The sequence below is a fragment of the Octopus sinensis genome, unplaced genomic scaffold, assembly GCF_006345805.1.
Source record: "Octopus sinensis unplaced genomic scaffold, ASM634580v1 Contig16363, whole genome shotgun sequence".
NCBI classification, from domain to species: Eukaryota; Metazoa; Mollusca; class Cephalopoda; order Octopoda; family Octopodidae; genus Octopus; species Octopus sinensis.
In genome coordinates, this window is record NW_021834294.1 from 30,001 (window position 1) to 47,500 (window position 17,500).

The following is a 17,500-nucleotide window of genomic DNA, read 5'->3' on the forward strand; positions in this document are numbered from 1 at the left end:
ACAGAATGCGAAGACAGTTAGCTATTTTGTATATTACCACAACTACCAAGGGATTAATGGCAAAAGGCCGTCAAATTTAGTGTTGCTAACAACTGCGATTAGTTCAAAACAGTCCAGTGAGCGGTTTTTGTTTTTATTTACGTCCACAACAGCGCTTTCTTTCTCTAAATCAGCTTACATGTGACTATCAGTAAGTCTGCATGTGTTTTCAAGGAGATTTGTGAAAGAAGATAACGAGTTGTTGTTGTTGTTGGAGGTGGTGACGGTGGTGATGCGTGTGTCTGGGGGTGTTATATGAAACGTGGCAGAATTATTTCTCAATGGTTAGTGTTGTCCGAGTTCTTCAGGCCGCCGTCGCAGAAACTAAACAGGAAGTCACAATTAATCAAAGAACAACAAACATGAGGTGGTAGTTTATTTTTTCACAGTCTACATATAACCTGTTTCTCATATCTGTTCGAGCATTTGACAGCTATCATTGGACTATTTTCATTAGTTGGATTATGATGATTTCATTTTTGATAAACAGCCACAGTTTATTATTATTTGACAGAATCAAGGCGATGAGCTGGCGGAATCGTTAGCACGTTATGTTCTGAGTTCAAATTCTGCCAAGGTCGACCTTGCTTTTCGTCCTTTCGGAGTTGATAAATTAAGTACCAATTTCTTTACTGCCCACAAGGGACTAAACACAGAGAGGACAAACAAGGACAGACAAACGGATTAAGTCGATTACATTGACCTCAGTGTGTAACTGGTACTTAATTTATCGACCCCGAAAGGATGAAAGGTAAAGTCGACCTCGGCGGAATTTGAACTCAGAATGTAGCCGCAGACGAAATACCTATTTCTTTACTACCCACAAACGGCTAAACACAGAGGGGACAAACAAGAACAGACAAACGGATTAAGTCGATTACATCGACCCCAGTGCATAACTGGTACTTAATTTAGCAAACCCCGAAAGGATGAAAGGCAAAGTCGACCTCGGCGGAATTTGAACTCAGAACGTAACGGCAGACGAAATACCGCTAAGCATTTCGCCCGGCGCGCTAACGTTTCTGCCAGCTCGCCGTCTTATCACCATTATTATTTTCATATCTAGACCTAAAGCAGATCGTGATCGATGACGAGTTGTTTCATTCAGTTCAGTTATGCCACCGTTATCCTTTTTTCATCGTATCAATCTGATTATACAAGGTATTGATACTTTCCATTAAGGTATCGGCAAGGGAATCATGATCTTTTAGCCATGTCACAAAAAAAAAAGCAAAACAAAACAAACAAACAAAAATCAAAATCGCCAGTAATCAGCTTCTAAAACATAACCTTCATGCTTTTCGATTCCCCCACCAACTCTCTTTTTGCATCTTCTCTATACAATTATTTCCTCGTAAACAACATTAAAAAGAATTTTTTTCTTTTGTCAAATACGTAACCAAAGAAAGATAATATTTGTTTTAGCTTCATATTTTCCGAAATGTTTTTTAATACGAAAGCAAATAGTTCACATCACAGCGAATCATACAAATGTGTTGTGATCCCGGATGACAAAATGGCAGATGCGTTACAAATCCAAAGGCAACATATGTTGTTGATAGGTCCAAATATAGTTTCTTCATAACCAGAGATTAGAGGTTGTATTAAATGGAAGAATGCAGGTTCATTTGGATGAAAGGAACTAATGTAGAAGTGAGCAATAAAATAGTAAGATATTAACGAGTTCACTCTTTTAATATTCGTATATGACATTTTTCGCTAAACGCTTGGGGTTCCCTGCTCTACACAGCTTCATTGCTTATTAGAAAAAGCAATTGAATTTACCTTGAATCAATCCCTACATCAATCAAAAGGAGATACTCTTTTATTCTTTTGCTTCAGTCGTTTGACCGCGGCCATACTGGAGCACCACCTTTAGTCGAGCAAATCGTACCCCAAGACTTATTCTTTGTAAGCCTAGTACTTATTCTATCGGTCTCTTTTGCCGAACTGCTAAGTTACGGGGACGTAAACACACCAGCATCGGTTGTCAAGCGATGTTGGTGGGGGGGACAAACACAGACACACAAACATATACACACGCATAAATATATCTATACATATATATGACGGGCTTCTTTCAGTTTCCGTCTACCGAATCCACTCACAAGGCTTTGGTCGGCCCGAGGCTATAGTAGAAGACACTTGCCCAAGGTGCCACGCAGTGGGAATGAACCCGGAACCATGTGGTTGGTAAGCAAGCTACTTATCACACAGCCACTCCTGCGCCACATTAACAGATATAACAGAGGATATATATTAGAAATTGGAGAAATAAATAAATTGATAAATAGTATCCCCAATAACGGGGCAGTCTACATAGGGTAATTCGAGGTAAACCCACGCAAAAATTCCGGATTTTTCTGCCATTCCCAAAGAACGGGAAAGTACCCTCTTCCAGTTTTCTTTCCTCCTGCTTAAAAAAAGATACTCAGAATCAGTCCATTCGGTCTCACCAGTCTTGCCACTGTCGGCCATCTTTTGATAAACACACTAGAGGGCAGCACTTCCTTCTCTACCCTCACCTTCCTGTTCAAATGGTATTTGAAGAAAATGAGGAGGGCATAACCAGACAGGAAAGTGCTTGTCTTCAAACCTATCAGACGGGTTCACCACATACCATCTTTAGTCACAGCCACTAAGCAGAGAAATATCTGCGCTCCTCCTCTGTTAAGGGAAGGTAGTGCGCCGGTCTTCGCTATACACTCACCAGACAGCTGAATTCGTCTTATACGCGACCGCAGCTGCTCCACCCCAGCCCACAGCTCTCTAATGCACGGACACTGAATTGTATTGCATGCAGGACGGTTTCGTCTCCTCCCTGCATACATCTTGCGCAGGCTCGGCTGTTGGCACTTCCCTGCCTGAAAGAGCTTGTCTCGAGCAAGCAATGCCTCCTGTAGCACTAATAATAATAATAATAATAATAATAATAGCAACAACAACAGCAGCAACGACGACAACAACAACAACAACAACAATAATAATAATATGGGCCCCACCTGCAAGGTCATGTGCTGTTTATCTTGATATGAGATCACCATGTTGCGCACATATGGTTGTGATGCATGTGTCTGGTGTACCCTTATCAGACGGGTAGTCATGATGGCACTTTGTATATTTTACCCCAGTGTCACTTTGATGGCATGCACTGCTCTCTCACTCAATAATAATAATAATAATGACGATGATGATGATGATTTCTTTATTAACCGTAAGGGTTTACATGAAGAAAAATATTATGGACAGCACAGGACAGAACAAAGAATATGAATGTGTGTATGTGTATGTGTGTGAGTTTGTGTAGCTGTGGGGTTTTTTTCGTGTAAGCAAGACTAATAAAGTTTAATTATAATAATGATGATGATAATAATAATAATAATCAACAGGAACACATAAAAAGAAGTTTAATGAAATACTAGCAGAGCGAGAGACAATGTCTGAATGGCGCACGAAAGGAAAAACACTATCCTTGTAAAGACAAACAAAATACCTATTTTTTTACTACCCACAAGGGGCTAAACACAGAGGGGACAAATAAGGACAGATAAAGGCATTAAGTTGATTACATCGACCCCAGTGCGTAACTAGTACTTAATTCATCGACCCCAAAAGGATGAAAGGCAAAGTCGACCTCGGCGGAATTTGAACTCAGAACGTCGTGGCAGACAAAATACCTATTTCTTTACTACCCACAAGGGGCTAAACACAGAGGGGACAAACATGGACAGGCAAAAGGATTAAGTCGATTAGATCGACCACAGTTCGTAACTGGTACTTAATTCATCGACCCCGAAAGGATGAAAGGCAAAGTCGACCTCGGCGGAATTTGAACTCAGAACGTAGCGGCAGACAAAATACATATTTCTTTACTACCCACAAGGGGCTAAACACAGAGGGGACAAACATGGACAGGCAAAAGGATTAAGTCGATTAGATCGACCACAGTTCGTAACTGGTACTTCGACCCCAAAAGGATGAAAGGCAAAGTCAACCTGGGCAGAATTAGAACTCAGAACGTAGCGGCAGACGAAATACCGCTCAGCATTTCGTCCGGCATGTTAACGATTCTGCCAGCTCGCCGCTTTACAAGAGAACAATATTAAATGTACTTTCAAAATTGTAAACGAAGTCTGGCATTGGAGAAAAAATGAGTTTCTACCTTTTTCTCTTAAACTATGTCGCATTTTTATTATGAATTTTTAGAAAATTTAATATGATTTTAGCCGTGAGTATGCATAGGCGCAGGAGTGGCTGTGTGGTAAGTAGGGAATATTCATACGGCACAGAATGTTTTTTTTTACCTCAATAGACGTCATTGATTGGTTGAAATTGCAGAAAAAAAACAACAAATATCTTACAAACCATAGAATTTTCTCAATAAAGCCAAGAGAAAAAGATGTTTTATAAACACATTCTACCAGTATGACAAAGTTTAAAATTTTTTAGTTACCTGGAAATTATGTTAAAAACTGCCTTTAAACCGAAAAGATCCGAGTGTGTTTATATGTACACACACACACTTATTATTATACTGCTTTATCTGGGCAGACACTTGTCATTAGTACATTGTCCGAACTTCACAAGACATGTCTGATATATGTCGGATTAAATATTTAAACGCTTGAAATGTCATTATTTTAATCCTAGAAATAAATCTTTCAAAAATGATGATGTCTGTTAACATTTTAGATATCTGAATGAATGAATGAATGAATGAATGAATGAATGTATGTATGTATGTATGTATGTATGTATGTATGTATGTATGTATGTATGTATGTATGTATGTATGTATGTATGTGTCCCTCGTTTAAGAAACAGATTGGGTTTATTTACATTTGTGAAGAAAAAAAGATACCCTTCCCCCCACCCCTAACCCTAAAACAGATTGAAATGCAATAGATCGATACTAGGGTCATAATTATGGGTGACAATTTCATATGACACCGCTAGAAAAAACTGCCGTTCACACCGAAAAGATCCTTGTATGTATATATGTATGTGTTTATGTATGTATGTGTGTTTGTTTGCATGTATGTATGTATGTATACTTTCATTTTGTTACTTATTTCAGTCATTTGGCTGTGGCCATGCTGGAGCACCGTCTTTAGTCGAACAAATCGACCCCAGGACTTATTCTCTGTAAGCTTAGTACTTATTCCATAGGTCTCTTTTCCCGAGCCGCTAAGTTACGGGGACGTAAACACATCAACACCGATTGTCAAGTGATGGTGAGTGGACAAACACAGGCTCACAAATACACACACACACACACACACGCACGCACACACACACATATATATATATATACGACGAACCTATATATATATATACGTTAATCTCCTTAATTTTTTCTCTCATGTTTTTTTGCAATTGGTTGGTAAATTTGCGGAATTTAATTTTCCTAATAATCTCGAAAAGGTCTTTCTCGAAGGCTTCTAATTCCGGAATCGGTGGCGGGTTTCTGGGAGATTTAAATCCATATTTGTTACCTTCTATTTTCTGTTTATTATCAAAGAAGAAGGCTTTCCATCTCAGTCTTCTAATAAACTCTTCCGTTTTCTCTATAAGACCTTGATATATTGTTTCTGTGCAGGGATAGGTATATTTTTCTGAGAAAAATCCAGCGGGTAAAGTTCCATCTTTTTCAGCTGTTTGTTCTTCCTACTTGTGCAGAGTCGCTCAAACTTTTACAAGGAGCGGGTTAGACCGGAGTAAACACATAAATGTGAAACAAGGTGGAAAAAAGAGTACTCAAATACCAGTGGTAGAGTAATATGCTTTATTTTAAGCAGCAGAGAAAATTCAACAAAATCTGTTACTCTGAGTTTCTCGTTGCCGTTCATCAGACAGTTTTTGCTAGAATGGAACATATATATTAATTCAATCTATACTCTTACAAACGCTACACCTTTAAAAAGAAATGGACTTGTTTGATTGGCCCTTTAGAAAAAACGGTCAATCTTCGAGCGATAAACAAAAAGGTCAAAAATATATGTATATATATATAAAAAAACTTATAAAAATTATAAAAATTATAAAATCCGAGGAAAAACCGAGGAAAAAACCTATTGCCGTTAATGAAGACAGTACAAATTAATGCATAGAAATTAAACCTGTTATAAATACTGCAATACATATTTATATTAAAATCCACATATATATATCAACATACACAAAAGGATGCGCGTAAACGCCATACATACATATACAGACGTATGAATATGAATCTAAATTATACACATAAAAGCATGTGTACATATATTCACGCAAACCGTCTCGCACGCAAGCTAAAATTCATCTATGTAGCAATTCTCATATACTGAGCAAGGAGGGGGAACGAAAGAAAGGAAAGAGAGAAAAAGGAACGAAAGAGGGGTGGGGGGGAAACTTGTAGCGATGTTATTGGCATCTATAGAGGCCAGTATACATACACAAGTTTGAATTGATACATATAACATACCGTCGTGTGTATGCGTGCTTAAGCACAAGCATACTTTCACTTACACATACACAGATACGCATGCTTACAAATACATATGCTTTGCTATACACAAACTTATATAAACATTCTAAATTTGACAACATTGCTTTTTTTAAAAAAAATGCTTTTAAAAAAAATGGGTGCATTAAAAAAATATATACGAAAGACATATAAAATAAAATATAACATCCTATTTTGGGTCATTTATAAATAATCAAGGTAATATAAATAATCAAGGTAATCCTATGCAATACAATAACATGAAAACAAAGTTTGTAGGTTTTTCCTAATATATATGTAGAAACAATAAGACTTTGCTATAGATCCGTCGTAGCGCTTAAGAGTCAAAATCAAAATCAAAAATCAAAATACAAAATATATACTCTATCCATATGGTATATTTATATTCGACATTTTAAATTTAGCCGCGTGCCTACATAAGTTCATTAACTCACTTCTTTGATTCAAAGAATTATTGTCTTTGAATAATATAGGTGAACTTAGAAGCAAGAGGAATAGCTAACGATCTTAAGATTAGCGATAGGATTGAATACCTTTCACCACGACCAGCTTTTATTACTCTGAAAGACCATAAAGACAATTTTAGTAGAAACCCCAAATGTAGGTTGATAAATCCGGCTAAAACTGAGATAGGAATTATTAGCAAAAATATTTTGGACCGTATTTTAGTTAAGTTAGATAGTGAAGTAGACTTGAGAATTTGGAAGAATAGTAAGTCAGTTATAGAGTGGTTTAAAGGTATTAGCTATAAGAATAATTGTAGTTTCACACAATTCGACATTATTGACTTTTACCCGTCGATATCTAGGACGTTGCTCCTAAGGGCATTGGACTTCGCCAAGCAGTATGTCAACATCGATAGCTCGGAAATTGAAATTATTATGCATGCGAGGAAATCGCTTCTGTTTTTCGAGGATTCCACCTGGATTAAGAAGACTGAGGATTCTCTTTTCGATGTACCGATGGGGGCATACGACGGGGCTGAATTATGTATGCTCATAGGAGCCTTATTCTCCATAATCTAAAAATAGAATTCCCATTTATAGATGCAGGTCTATATAGGGATGACGGCCTTATAGCCACGCATAATCTAAACGGCCATGAATCAGATAGACTTAGGAAGGACCTTATAGCTTTCTTTCAAAGGATGGGCTTACGGATTACGATAGATACTAACCTGAATAGTGTAGATATTTTAGACGTAAATTTTAATGTAAGATCGGATAGATTTAAACCTTTCCGTAAGCCCAATGAAAAGCTATCGTATATTAGCAAAGATTCGAACCATCCACCAGTTATCCTTAGCAACTTAGTCAGCAATGTAGGTAGAAGAATATCTTCAATTTCTTCGGACGAGGCAGCATTCCATAATGCTGCACCTTATTACGATAGCGCATTAAAGAATAGTGGATTCTCGGAGAAGATCCAGTTCAACCAGCTTAATGCTAATAATAATGCTGCACGAAGAACTAGGACCAGGAAAGTTTTGTGGTTCAACCCGGCTTTCAATTTGGCCGTAAAGACTAATATAGGTAAGGAATTTTTGAGATTAGTCTCTAAGCATTTTAAGCAGGGTCATAAATTCTACAGAATATTTAATAGAAGAACCCTGAAGGTTAGCTATTCTTGTTGCAGAAATTTCGCCTCTTACATTAGCCAACATAATAGGAAGCTAATTGAGATTAGACATGGTGCCGAGCCCATTAAGAAATGTAATTTCAAAAACGAAAGCTCCTGTCCGTTAGAAGGGAAATGTCTAGTGAAAGGAGTAGTTTATAGAGCCAAGGTGCAAGTGGAAGGCTCATCGGAATACAAGACATACACAGGGGCTTCAGAAAATTCATTTAAAACAAGATTTTATTCTCATAAGAATTCTTTTAAATACCCAGAGAATAGGAAGAAAACCAGCCTAGCAAAATATGTCTGGGAACTAAAAGAAAAGGAAGCCCCACCTTTCAACGTGACATGGAGCATTCTGGACAGGGCGGCACCATACAGGCATGGAGCTTACAAATATAATTTCAAGTGCAAGCTTTGCTTATTAGAAAAAATGCACATATTATTCAAAGACAATAATTCTTTGAATCAAAGAAGTGAGTTAATGAACTTATGTAGGCACGCGGCTAAATTTAAAATGTCGAATATAAATATACCATATGGATAGAGTATATATTTTGTATTTTGATTTTTGATTTTGATTTTGACTCTTAAGCGCTACGACGGATCTATAGCAAAGTCTTATTGTTTCTATTAGGAAAAACCTACAAACTTTGTTTTCATGTTATTGTATTGCATAGGATTACCTTGATTATTTATATTACCTTGATTATTTATAAATGACCCAAAATAGGATGTTATATTTTATTTTATATGTCTTTCGTATATATTTTTATTAATGCACCCATTTTTTTTAAAAGCAATGTTTTTTTAAAAAAAGCAATGTTGTCAAATTTAGAATGTTTATATAAGTTTGTGTATAGCAAAGCATATGTATTTGTAAGCATGCGTATCTGTGTATGTGTAAGTGAAAGTATGCTTGTGCTTAAGCACGCATACACACGACGGTATGTATATGTATCAATTCAAACTTGTGTATGTATACTGGCCTCTATAGATGCCAATAACATCGCTACAAGTTCCCCCCCACCCCTCTTTCGTTCCTTTTTCTCTCTTTCCCTTTCTTTCGTTCCCCCTCCTTGCTCAGTATATGAGAATTGCTACATAGATGAATTTTAGCTTGCGTGCGAGACGGTTTGCGTGAATATATGTACACATGCTTTTATGTGTATAATTTAGATTCATATTCATACGTCTGTATATGTATGTATGGCGTTTACGCGCATCCTTTTGTGTATGTTGATATATATATGTGGATTTTAATATAAATATGTATTGCAGTATTTATAACAGGTTTAATTTCTATGCATTAATTTGTACTGTCTTCATTAACGGCAATAGGTTTTTTCCTCGGTTTTTTCCTCGGATTTTATAATTTTTATAATTTTTATAAGTTTTTTTATATATATATACATATTTTTGACCTTTTTGTTATCGCTCGAAGATTGACCGTTTTTTCTAAAGGGCCAATCAAACAAGTCATTTCTTTTTAAAGGTGTAGCGTTTGTAAGAGTATAGATTGAATTAATATATATGTTCCATTCTAGTCGGGGAGGAGGTTAGATGAGGAGGGGAGAGGGGGGTTAGATGAGGAGGGGAGGGAGGGGGGTTAGATGAGGAGGGGGAGAGTTGAGACCAAATGGCGTATAAGAGCGATATATATATATATATACATATAATACACACACACACACACACACACATATATATATACTCGGATGTAGATTCGCCTCACTTCAGTAATACGTATCCTTTCTGTCTCCAGAAAGATAAATTCATTCTCTTACGTAGTTTTCTTCGTAAACAGTCACAATCTTACTTTCTTTGTCAATTCTCTCCTTTTATTTCTTCTCTTTTCTCCTTCTTTTCTATCTTTCCATCCTCCCCTCGCCCCTGTCTCTCTTCTCTCTCTCTCTCTCTCTCTCTCTCTCTCTCTCTCTTTCTCCACTGAAGAAGTATTATTTATAACCCTCTTTCATATCAAAGATAAATCGCTTCCTCTTACCTATTGGAGATACATCAACAGATAGGCGCCGAATATTTAATAATGAAATCCAAGCGATCGCAAACTTTATAGAGAGAATGCGACAAAACTGACGGCTGGGAGAAATTTGCCTCATCTTCATGACACAGGTTATTGATGATCAATCTTTACCCAGTGATCTAATTGGGAAGATTGTTCAGGGATATGGATTCCACATGGCGATTGCTCAAATAGTGAGAAAGACCAAACAACAAATTTACACGTCCGTAGCGCAAGTCATATTTGAATCTCTTTTACTCTTTTACTTCTTTCAGTCTTTTGACTGCGGCCATGCTGGAGCAACGTCTTTTAGTCGAGCAAATCGAACCCAGGACTTAGTCTTTGTAAGCCAAGTACTTATTCTATCGGTCTCTTTTGCCGAACCGCTAAGTTACAGGGACGTAAACACACCGGCATCGGTTGTCAAGCGATATTGGGTGGACAAACACAGACACACAAACATATACATACACATACATATATATACATATATATGACGGGCTTCTTTCAGTTTCCGTCTACCAAATCCACTCACAAGGCTTTTGTTGGCCCGAGGCTATAGTAGAAGACACTTGCCCAAGGTGCCACGCAGTGAGACTGAACCCGGAACCATGTGGTTCGTAAGCAAGCAACTTACCACACAGCCACTAAGAACGATTTGTGAAATGAGAGAGGAAGTACAAGGAAGTACAAAGACAGACACAAGCATTGGAAATCGCATAGATTTTGCTGATGTGTGGAAGGACTTCTATAGTATCTATGCAAGCTGGCAGAAACGTTAGCACGCCAGGCGAAATGCATAGCTGTATATCGTCTGCCGTTACGTTCTGAGTTCAAATTCCGTCAAGGTCGACTTTGCCTTTCATCCTTTCGGGGTCGATAAAATTAAGTACCAGTTACACATTGGGGTCGATGTAATCGACTTAATCCGTTTGTCTGTCCTTGTTTGTCCCCTCTGTGTTTAGCCCCTTGTGAGTAGTAGAGAAATAGGTATTTCGTCTGCCGCTACGTTCTGAGTTCAAATTCCGCCGAGGTCGACTTTACCTTTCATCCTTTCGGGGTCGATAAATTAAGTACCAGTTACGCACTGGGGTCAATGTAATCGACTTAATCCCTTTGTCTGTCCTTGTTTGTCCCTTCTGTGTTTAGCCCCTTGTGGGTAGTAAAGAAATAGGTATTTCGTCTGCCGCTATGTTCTGAGTTCAAATTCCGCCGAGGTCGACTTTGCCTTTCATCCTTTCGGGGTCGATAAATTAAGTACTAGTTACGCACTGGGGTCAATGTAATCGACTTAATCCGTGTGTCTGTCCTTGTTTGACCAATGTGTTTAACTCCTTGTGGGCAATATAAAAATAAGTTAACCGGTTTCTATGGCTTAGAAGTGACGGTACGCCACAGTGAACGGGACGCCAGTCTGTTGCAGGCTTTCCTTATTTACAATCGAGTGGACTTGAGCAACGTGGAATGAAGTGCTTGGCCAAGAATACAACCCACTTCCTGATGGGAGGATCGAAACCACGACTTTGAGATCGTGGGTGCAACATGTTAACTATAAGGCGACGCTCTCTTCACACGATGATGTCACGATAGGACCTAAATGTTAAAATACAAGCGAAATGGAAAAAACGACATGCAGTTAAAGGATGAAAATTTTCAAATGTTTCATTCTTTGTTCGCAAACATATTATATAAGGGGATCTTCTCGGTTTGAATGGCAGTTTTTCTAGCGGTGTCATATGAAATTGTCACCCATAATTATGACCCTAGTACAATCTATTGCATTTCAATCTGTTTTAGGTTTAGGGGTGGGGGGAAGGGTATCTTTTTTTCTTCAGAAATGTAAATAAACCTAATCTGTTTCTTAAACGAGGGACATATTCATACGGCACAGAATGTTTTCACCTCAATAGACATCATTCATTGGTTGAAATTGCAGAAATTGAAGAAAAGAAACAACAAATATCTTACAAACTATAGAATTTTCTCAATAAAGCCAAGAGAAAAAGATCTTTTATAAACACATTCTACCAGTATACGAAGTGCTTAGTTACATGGAAATTATATTAAAAAACTGCTGTTCAAACCGAAAAGATCCATATAAGGCCCAAAGAGGCAGGAAGGATGATATCAACTACCTTACTTACCATGTGGAGGCACGTGGCTTAGTGGTTAGGGTGCTGGACTCATGATCGTAAGATTGTGGTTTCGATTCCTGGACTAAATGACACATTGTGTTCCTGAGCAAAATATGCCACTTCATGTTAATCCAGTCCACTCAGCTGGCAAAAATGAGTTATCCTGTGATGAACCAGGATCCCATCCAGACGGGAAATATATACGCCACGGGAACCGGGAAACCGGCCCTTATTAGTCAGTACGACTCAAGAAAGAAACTTTATCTTTACTTTACTCACTGTCCAAGGTGTTTTGTTCCGAGGAGAAACCCAATCAGAAATGATTACTGAACAAGCACAGACATCGTCGACCTACGGCGGATAACGGAAGAAAAAGGTGCAGGAGTGGCTGTGTGGTAAGTAGCTTGTTTACCAACCACATGGTTCCGGGTTCAGTTCCACTGCGTGGCACCTTGGGCAAGTGTCTTCTACTATAGCCACGGGCCGACCAAAGCCTTGTGAGTGGATTTGGTAGACGGAAACTGAAAGAAGCCCGTCGTATATATGTATATATATATATATATATATATATATATATATATATATGCGTGTGTGTGTCTGTGTTTGTCCCCCTAGCATTGCTTGACAACCGATGCTGGTGTGTTTATGTCCCTTGTCACTTAGCGGTTCGGCAAAAGAGACCGATAGAATAAGTACTGGGCTTACAAAGAATAAGTGCCGGGGTTGAGTTGCTCGATTAAAGGCGGTACTCCAGCATGGCCGCAGTCAAATGACTGAAACAAGTAAAAGAGTAAAGACAGAGAGGGAGAGTATGTCAGGACATGCAGCAGTAACGAGGTTGACAATCTCATTATCTGAATCAAAGTGTAACATTCATTATATGAAATGATGCATCATTCTGTGTACATATTACTAAGATGACAATAACGTTTGGGTGATTGGCAGGATGGCAAGTAAGATTATTCTGAAACAGGGAAAAGGAAACCGTGTTGATCCTTTGGATAGCATTTGTTCTCAGTTGTTTGCCCTGTTGCTATCATCTATGATTGGCACCTAGTGTTAAATTAAGTACGGACCTCGAAGCAATGTAACGATGGTACACTAAGAAGATTGTCTCACTGCGACAAAGAAGCACCTGGTAAGGGATGAAAGAAGCAAAACTGTCTGTTTTCTAGAAAGAAGATTAAAAAGGTATGAAGTGACATGCGTCCGCACACACACATCGTCAAACATCTAACAATTCATTCTTATATAAATATGCACATACATATAGCGCAGGAGTGGCTGTGTGGTAAGTAGCTTGCTTACCAACCACATGGTTCCGGGTTCAGTCCCACTGCATGGCACCTTGGGCAAGTGTCTTCTGCTATAGCCTCGGGCCGACCAATGCCTTGTGAGTGGATTTGGTAGACGGAAACTGAAAGAAGCCTGTCGTATATATGTATATATATATCTATTTGTGTGACTGTGTTTGTCCCCCTAGCATTGCTTGACAACCGATGCTGGTGTGTTTATGTCCCCGTCACTTAGTAGTTTGGCAAAAGAGACCGATAGAATAAGTACTGGGCTTACAAAGAATAAGTCCCGGGGTCGATTTGCTTGACTAAAGGCGGTGCTCCAGCATGGCCGCAGTCAAATGGCTGAAACAAGTAAAAGAGTATAGATATAGATCATACATACGTTTACTTGAGTGTGTGTGTGTTTGTGTGTACATATCATTGTTATTAGGGTGACGAGCTGACAGAATCATAGCATACCGGGAAAAAAATGCTTAGTGGCATTTCGTCTGTCTTTACGTTCGGAGTTCAAATGCCTGGATTTTTCCTACTCTGGATTTTTCCGTAACTCTAGTATTCTTTTTTTTTGCATACTCGGCAAGCCTAGTCGCCTACCGTGAAATATAAAAACAACTTTTTTTCTGCTCATCTTTCTTTGATGAAGAAAAATAATCCGCAACCTTCCGTCTCAATAAATCACTACTGTTCCGGATTGCTCGAAGTTAACTTTCCCCCTACACCCCGATCACTGGATCCTACATTTATCTATCTATCTATCTATCTATCTATCTATCTATCTATCTATCTATCTATCTATCTATCTATCTATAACAATATTGACCGAGGTTACCATGGTCTTTTCCGCAGGCTTTTCTTCTCACGGATAAACCTTATCTGCTTCCCCCTTTACACTTTACATCATGACACTGTGATACACGATCTCTATTGATCGTTTTTTTTTTCTTTTCCATTTTTTCCCTTTTTTTTTCTTCTCTCCCTTTTATGATCCCTTTTGATCGAAAACCTACCCCACCTTTTTTGTTTTCTTTCCTCAAAAAAGAAAAGCTCTACTTTGTAATCTGTCCCGTCTGTGTGCAGCCCTGTGTGGCTAATAAAGAAACATATCTATCTCTTTATATATATATATATATATATAATATATATATATATATATATATATATATATATGTCTGTAGATGTATGTATGTGTGTGTGTGTTTGTGTTTGTGTCTTTGTATCTGAGATTGTCTCTCTCCCGTCACTTGACAACGCAAAGGCATTTTGGGTGACGCTCAGATTTTTTTTTTTTGCGGGATATAATAATTTACTCGATCAGATCGATGCCATTATTTAAATAGAATTCAAAAACGGGAAAGATTCACATTCGGAGTCAATTTTATTATTGCTATTGTCTTAATGCAGCGGTAGAGTGGATTTATGTTTCGGTCGTAAAAATCTCCCTGAATAGGGAATGAGTTAAATTTCTCATGAAATGCTGATAACGGGTTAATGTTTTGAAGTCCCTAACTCTTCTTATTTAGAACCCGGTATCATGTTTGTAATAAATTGACAATAATCTATTAACTTTGTTGAAACAATTTCGCCTAATACATTCTATCTAATACAGTAAGTGGATCTTAAATGATAAAATATGTTTGTCTCTTGGAAAACGCAGGATTTTTATTCCAATGTAATTTGATAAATCTGTTTTCGTCTTTGGAGAAGAAAATTGATGGCAGAAGCTTAGCTTAGCTTCCACTCAAAATGGCTGATTGCGTCTCGTTATGGAAAGAGAGCAACAGAAAGTGACGTGTTAAATAAATACTTCGGAAGCATTATGAAAACAAAGCACAATTTTCTTAAAGTACTATTAAACTGGCCACAATTATCAGAAATCCACGACAAAATGGATAATTAATAATAGGCGCTCCGTTCGTAGCAGCCATGCAATAAACTAGACGAATTAAATAGAATATTGAAATGGTTCTACTTCCAAGGAAATGAAGTTCAGTGTTCTTTCCTTTCAAGAAAGGAAACGAATTTAATTTGTAAACAAAATATTTCAGAAAATACCTGTTGAGTTTCAATAGAAAATAATATCCTTTTTATTATAGTACAAGCAATGCACCCCGGCGTTTTTCAGGTGTTATGACCTACGGCTATATTGTATTATTTGTTCCTTTCTTATGGACAGAATCGGCACACGAGGAGTATGAAGCTAACAACACTTCTTTATAAATATATTTTTTAGTAATTTTCGGATGAAGAACACTGCAGTTTCCGTCTACCAAATTCAGTCACAAGCAATATCTGTTTGGCAGGTGATCATGGGAATACATATTTGTTTTGCTTCTTTGTAGATTTTTATGTGCTAGTTTGTTGTTTTGAGTTGTCTTTCATTCTCGTAAAGATGGTTAATCCAACCCATTAACCGCCCATGAACATTGCTTAAATGTGTTTGTCCCCCCAACATCGCTTGACAACCGATGGTGGTGTGTTTACGTCCCCGTAACTTAGCGGTTCGGCTAAAGAGACTGATAGAATAAGTACTAGGCTTACAAAGAATAAGTCCTGGGGTCGAATTGCTTGACTAAAGGCGGTGCTCCAGCATGGCCGCAGTCAAATGACTGAAACAAGTAAAAGAGTAATATATAACTAATTAATTAATTTTCTGTTATTATATTCTAGATTGTTTGATTCACACCCTGATGTCCAGAACACTTTTCTACCATTTCGGGGTTTGAGTAACAAAGATATGGAGAGCAGTGCCATATTGCGCGCCCACGCCCTTCGTGTCATGGCTACTGTGGAAAAGTGTATAACACGCCTCGACAGAATCGATAAAACGAACGTCATCTTGAAGGAGCTTGGCCACAGGCATATTGACTACCAAGTCAAACCGAAATATATATCGGTAAGTCCAGCAAGACCAAAACACACTTTCAGTACTCTTGGAATGCTTCTTTTGTCTGTTTTATATCAGATACTGGGTCTTTACCTTTCGACCGACAGATTTTTTAAATAATTTTTTGTAACTAAACACTTTCAGACTTCGGACACTGGTAGAATGTGTCATATAAAACATCTTTTTCTCTTGGCTTTCTTGAGAAAATTCTGTGGTTTGTAAGCTATTTCTTTTTTATTTTCTTGCATTTCGGCAATTTCAACCAATCAATGACGTCTATTGAGGTGAATTCAATATCTCCGGAGCGTTGTCAACAACAATAATTGCTTTCATTTTCACCGAAATTCCACTCCTTTTCATCGAAGTTAACTCTTAGTGAAAGAGAGAGAGAGAGAGGGGATACTTTCTAAATAATCGAGGAACCCAAAAATAAAGGATCCCAATTTTTTCTTGTTAAAGGGATTTTAGAAATCCTTCTTCAACAATAACTCTGCCTCTCTCTCCCCTCTCTCTCTCTCCTCTCTCTTTCTCTCTCTTTCACTAAGAGTTAACTTCGATAAAAAGGAGTGGAATTTCGGTGAAAATGACAGCAATTATTGTTGTTGACAACGCTCCAGAGATATTGAATTCACCTCAATAGACGTCATTGATTGATTGAAATTGCTGAAATGCAAGAAAATAAACAAAAAGTAGCTTACAAACTACAGAATTTTTTTAAGAAAGCCAAGAGAAAAAGATGTTTTATAAACACATTCTACCAGTATACGAAGTTTAAAAGTGTTTAGTTACAAAGAAATTATTAAAAAAATCTGCTGGTCAAAGCGAAAAGATCCTATTTCTGTTCTATTTTAACAAAATTGTCCGACGAACGGGAACATGAAACTCTGAGTAACAGCTTTTGTTATATTTCTCCTGCTTTTGAATAAAGTATATATATATATATAAAGTCAAAATGAGGGTGAAAAAATTGGATATTAATTTAATAACATCAATTTA

At 37.7% G+C, this 17,500-nt stretch overlaps 1 protein-coding gene across 1 annotated transcript in view; it reads left to right on the forward strand.

Annotated features, from left to right (window-relative positions):
• The first annotated feature begins 314 nt into the window (after positions 1-314).
• Positions 315-17,500, forward strand: part of LOC115230772 (neuroglobin) — an 18,030-nt gene continuing 844 nt past the window's right edge. Inside the window, exons 1-2 of the mRNA XM_029800908.2 lie at positions 315-406; positions 16,288-16,513. Of these exons, the coding sequence (XP_029656768.2) occupies positions 321-406; positions 16,288-16,513 (312 nt within the window). The 5' untranslated portion in view covers positions 315-320. The remainder of the gene's footprint in view (positions 407-16,287; positions 16,514-17,500) is intronic.